This window comes from Solanum tuberosum, unplaced genomic scaffold, assembly GCF_000226075.1.
Source record: "Solanum tuberosum cultivar DM 1-3 516 R44 unplaced genomic scaffold, SolTub_3.0 scf00085, whole genome shotgun sequence".
In the NCBI taxonomy this organism is placed as follows: domain Eukaryota; kingdom Viridiplantae; phylum Streptophyta; class Magnoliopsida; order Solanales; family Solanaceae; genus Solanum; species Solanum tuberosum.
This window is the reverse complement of record NW_006239014.1, coordinates 1,516,433-1,522,448: the sequence shown is the minus strand read 5'-3', so window position 1 is coordinate 1,522,448 and position 6,016 is coordinate 1,516,433. Positions and strand designations below refer to the sequence as shown.

The 6,016-nt window shown below is 35.1% G+C and overlaps 1 protein-coding gene across 1 annotated transcript; it reads left to right on the top strand.

Moving 5' to 3' along the window:
- Nucleotides 1-1,327: 1,327 nt before the first annotated feature.
- LOC102606194 (uncharacterized acetyltransferase At3g50280-like) lies at nucleotides 1,328-2,673 on the top strand. The gene has a single exon (XM_015308614.1). It carries the CDS (start codon nucleotides 1,788-1,790, stop codon nucleotides 2,625-2,627), a length of 840 nt encoding a protein of 279 aa, XP_015164100.1. The 5' UTR covers nucleotides 1,328-1,787; the 3' UTR covers nucleotides 2,628-2,673.
- Nucleotides 2,674-6,016: the final 3,343 nt, after the last annotated feature.

The window sequence follows — 6,016 nt, the reverse complement described above, 5'->3', positions numbered from 1 at the left end:
ATTTCGAGAACAAAAAATAACCTATAAATTAATGGAGAGTGTAAAATGAAAAAAACAAAAATTGGTTAATTATATTTGTATTTTGTTGATTGACAAGTAATTTAATAACTATTTATGTTTATCCTAAAAATAATACAATTGATTTTGTATGAGGTTAAAAACAAACATTTTAATTTATCTTAGCTTAACTCTTTTTTAAATACGTAATTATTTGACTTTTAATCAAAATTAATATTAATATATTTATCTTTAATTGATTTGTGACAAATGAACATATGAACCAACATAAATTTTTCGTAAACAGCGTACAAGCACTTTTTTTTATACATGTTTATTCCTATTTTATTGATTGATTTGTCATTATAAATTCGAAAAGACGAGTAATTCGAATCAAACATAAAGTTAATTTAGGCGATGAGTCTATTTGGCACCCAGAGACTCTAAATCCTGGATCCACCTCTGATTATAGTACTAATAATAACATTTATTTATGGTACATCACGATTGCTATAAGATCATAACACAATTTATTTAAATAAAAGAAAGAGTGTATTGCACACACCATGATGAAAGTGTAATAAAAGAGAGATGTGTGTTTCTCAAAGTAGCAATGGTAACTTGGTATGAAACTCACACTTTCAATAGCTTAGGTATGAAACTCAAAAAAGGGATAATTTAAATGTGTTTTTTGACCTTATCTCTTTTATATATTGATACTCATCATAACACGTTATAATATGAGGCTCCAATTTTTTTAATTAGTTTTATTTTTGTTGTGTCACTATATCAAAATGATCTTTAGCGGTAATTAATTAACTGCAATTAACACTCTTTGTATATGTTTCTAAAGCTTTTAGCGACATTGGATCTAATTGCACTTAACTATTGCCGGTAAAGACTTTAGCAGTCCTTATTAATGTATCTATTTATTACCGCTAAAAGTTATTTTTGTTGAAATGCATAAGTATATGACCTCCTCTAAGTCTATTTAAGCACGGTTTCTCTTCACTATGAACTCCCCATCAACTGAAACTTTTTGAGTTAGAGTTATACTAAGTGAGACTCAAACTTGTTGATTCTTTTTATGAGAAATTAGTATTATCTGTTCCTTGATTTTTGTTCACTGTCTTTAAAATAGTTTATCATTTAATATTTCATATTACTTTGTCAATCATCAAAGCTTGCATGATTGTTTAATGTTGTTGGATCTTATAAAGAGAACAGAGTAATCTTAATTCCTCTGTAACTTGTAGGTCTCAAGCTATGGCCTCAAAGGTATCAATCATGTCAACATGGACGGTTAAAGGTGCTGGAAGGAGTCTGATTGAAGATAATTGAGTTGACACCATGGGACATTCTCGAGCTTCAAATTGAGTATGGTCAAGATGGAGTCCTCTGTTACATGCCTACAATTCAACAAGTAAGAGAAGTAACAAAAGCAACCAATACCACTTCCTTGATTGATCATCTTAGAGTTTCACTATCTCGAGTTTTGGATTTCTTCCCTCCATTCTGTGGCCGCCTTGGGGCGGTCACAACAACAGAGCAGAGTGGAGCCACTTCTTTCTTCATTAAGTGTAACGATGCTGGTGTTCAATTCAATCATGCCATAGCTGATGGTGTTACAGTTGACGACATCTTGGATCAATCAAAGTGCGTTCCACATGTGGTAGGTGATTTTTTCCCATTAAATGGAGTTCGAAATTTAGAGGCTACATCCAAACCATTTTTAAGTGTGCAAGTAACAGAGCTTGTTGATTGCATTTTCATTGGATGCACGGCTAATCATGCATTACTTGACGGATCATCTTTTTGGCATTTTTATAGTTCTTGGGCTGAGATATCTTCTGGTTTCTAATAATGTCATATCAAAAATCCCCTTTTTGAAACGTGATGAATTCCCTTTCAAAGTTGACAATTTCTCTAATCGCATTTCCATACCAAATGAAAGAATCAATAGCAATAGCAATAGCACACATGATCCACCAGTATTGCAAGAAAAGATATTTCATTTTACCAAAGAAAGTATAGCCAAACTAAAAGCAAAGGCTAATCTTGAAATGAAAACCACCAAAATATCTTCTCTTCAAGCTGTGTTGGCTCATGTTTGGCAATCCGTTATACGTTGTCGTAATCTGGATCACAACGAAGAGACTACTTTTGAGGTACCAATTGACATGAGGAAAAGATTGAATCCTCCTTTACCTGAAGGGTTCTTTGGAAATGCAATTTACCCTGCTACCATAACGGTGAAAACAGGGGAGCTACTGGAGCACGGGGGATTCGCATGGGCTGCTTTACAAATAAATGAGATGATTGCTTCTCATGATCATGAAAAGTTTAAGTGCATATACGAGAATTGGATGAAGGATCCAGAGGTAACAAAATTGGGTGATTTGCCAAGTAATTACTTTATGTTGCACAACTCTCCGCGATTCAATTTTAACGAGTATGATTTTGGTTGGGGAAAGCCAATTGCACAGAGAGGTGGGGTGTCAAACATGTTGGAGGGGAAAATTGATGTGTCACCTGGGCTAGAAGAAGGGAGTATTATTTTTGAGATTTGCCTTTCTCCAAACGCAATACAAGCATTGGAGGAACACAAAATGTTTTTTGGTGTGGAATGAACAATTAAATTATTAAGTAGTGTATTTCTTGTTAGATTATATTTATATGCATATACCTGTGTTCGTTTCAAAATCATGGCTCTCTGATTGCAATATACAAAGTACGTGTGTTCGTTTAAAAAATAAGTGTGTGATTGCAATATATAAAGTACGTGTGTTCGTTTCAAAATCATGGCTCTCTGATTTCTATTTATGAATTCATAAAATTTTGTCTACATTCATCTACTAATGATATACAACAAAATTATCATAAGATTTTTTTCTTTAAAAATCATGATGCGTAATCTGATTAATTCTTCTTTAAATTTTCTTATCATACATCTCAATTACTGAGGCATCTAAAATGAATTATTTCATGATAAGTTTCATGTCAGATGGTTTTTTTTATCAATAAATTAATTTATTTACTCGATATGGAAAAATTTGACAAATTAACTAATATAATGGATAAATCATCTTTAAGGATTCATTAGTTCAAAGACTAACAACCACAAAACTATTTTTTTCAATCATAGAACTTGGTCGAACCCAATTCTTAACTGCCTCAACCTTTAACTGATGTTAACCAGACCATAAATCAATCTTAGAGAAAATCAATGCACCTTGCAATTGGTCAAAAATGTCATCTATCCGAGGCAATTGATACTTGTTTTGAATGGTGACCCTATTCAACTGTCGGTAGTCTATACACATCCTCTCTTGCTAGTGATGATGTTACCACTTTTGTTGCTCTAGTTCGGACCACAGAGTGAAGGAGGAAAGATATCAATTTGTATTACACAAATACCAATTGGATTCAAGTTATAGCACGAAGGAGTAGAAAGAATTGAGTTTTTCCTAAAGTCCTATAGCCTCTAGAAGAAAAGTACGGACGTCATCGTACCGTTCCACAAGACTCTACTAGACTCGTTTTGGTACAATGAGATCAACGAACCTAGGGCTCTGATACCAATTTTGTCACGACTCAGACCGCCGTGATTGGCACCCACACAAACCCTTCGGTGGGAGAACCATTACTACAACCCATACAAACAAATTTTATGAAAACTAAGACATTTAAAGATAGGGAACCATGTTTAAATGACTATAAAAATGAAGTCCCCATAAACTCCAAGGTTTCTTTACAAACAACTAACCAAACTAATGCGGAAGAACAACCCCTAGAACCTGAAAGTCATTGGTTATCAATTTAGAGCAACATACAGTCTTCCAATATCAATCATTAGATATGAACGTAATCATCACAAGTAGATACACAACACAATTCAATGGTTCTCTCACGGAACTCAATTTAATGGTCCTCTCATGGAACCCACACCCAAACTGTTAGCATACCGAAACGTGATACCCTCACAATCACAACGTACATTCTCATAATCATACAATCAAGAGGCGATCCAAGGCATATAGTTATTTGTTCATACCTATTTACGATTAGTGTGATCAATAATGCAACGTTCACTCACATACATGCAATATAATGAAGCAAGTACAAACATATATCACACAACATGATATAAAAACCATCACCTACCTTGAACAAAGCTTTAATCCCTAAGAAACTTGATTCTACCCTTTCCAGATTCTTTCCGCTTGTTCTAGGTCTACAAACAACAATTTATACGCAAGGATCAATAATCAAAGGTTTAATTATTCGGATTATAACAAACCCAATAACCCTAGACCAAACCCAAGATCCTAATACCCAATTAGGGCATTTTCCCACCATAAATCACAGATCAAAACCCTCCCCCATCGATAATTACCCAAGAAACTAAGTTCTACGGATCGAAACACGGATTCAGGGAGTTAAAATCTTACCTTTAGCCTCAAGAATGGTGAAAAATGCTTAAGAACTCGTCTGGGGTCGTCTCCTAGCTCTCAAAGTTAAAAAGCACAGAATAAAGATGTTTTGGGATTTAGTTACGACCTTAAGTCGCGTCAGATCCGCCACAACGGTCGTTACTCTGCTACAGCAGCCCCGCCCTGGCGGTAGAAATCCCGACCCAACGGCTTGCACGAAACCACTAAGCTATTTTAATAATTCCAAAACCCCCATTTCACAACACACCTTTAACCAATGACGCTCAAAAAATACCGTTCACAATAGGATCGATTCCGGGAGTTCTACTCACCCGAATTCAATTCCGTAAAGTCGTACAGATTCCTTAACCACTTATCTAACAAATCATGTAATCAAAATCATAAATAAGTCACCCGATTGCTACCATATTTCCCTAGACTTCACTGGCTCCGATTTTGTCCAAATCTGAACTAGGCTAGGAAATCTCAAGTTACTATGAAAAAGTTTTCTGGCCCCAATTCTTTCTTCATTGGCTTTTCCCTAATGACATAATCAAGTCGTTACAATAGATACCAATTTACCCATTACTCGTCCCCGAGTGATCAACTAGGGAGGACTCCCTAAAGTAAGGGTAGAGTAGTATCTGAAACGTCGAATTACTGGGGATACTTGTCTCGCATGTCCTTAGCTTCCGGACATCGTGATCAAGAATTTCAATCGGTTCTTCCTCACACCGAAGGTCTTGTTTAACAACACTGAGTCTCACCTTATGATATAATCCTCGTCCCAGCCAACCAATTGAATACCTATACATCCTCCCATACAATGCCTAAATGTAGTCATTTTAATACTCGAGTGATAAATATTGTTTTATGTACACTTAACAAACAACAAAATGATTCCCAACAACCACCAAAGTTAATCGTACACACGTCTCAACATGTTATCAAGGACCTTGACGCAATCATTCAGACGAATCCTTTAGCACTTAAGTATGATAAAATTTCAAATTAATACTCGTTATAATTAGAAGTGAACTTGAATCAACCAACACACACTCATAATACTCAAACAATCATAGTTCTTATAAACATCTCCTTCTCACAACATAAATTTCCATAAGCTTAAGTTACCAAAATTTGGTCTTTAGACATCAGATACTTATTGAGGGATATGTCTAAGCATACAAACCCTCTAGAAACACTATCGAAATGCTAGATTTAGTAATTATAGTTTACCTCTTAAGAATAGTAGAATTGGATTCACTGATCCCCACATTCAACCACACATAATCAATACATGATCTCGCCGACTAGATGAATCTAAGATTGTCGGACAACCATAATTACACATGGTAGCTCTTCTATGAACTATCATAAGCAAGGTGGTACATGTAGAACCACTAAAATACTTTTAACAACTCCAAGACAACACCAATTATGTCATTCGAAATAACTAAATCTTCCCAATCTTCCCACTCAACCAAGAGAATATCTCAGGATTTGGTACCTCTGATCCACCACTAGAGATCCACCCACAAAAGTGAAAAACACACGAGAGCATAGCTAGTGAATCATACTCACAA

Coding starts and splice junctions, on each gene's coding strand:
- LOC102606194 (XM_015308614.1), top strand. CDS start 1,788: ATGCATTACTTGACGGATCATCTTTTTGGCATTTTTATAGTTCTTGGG.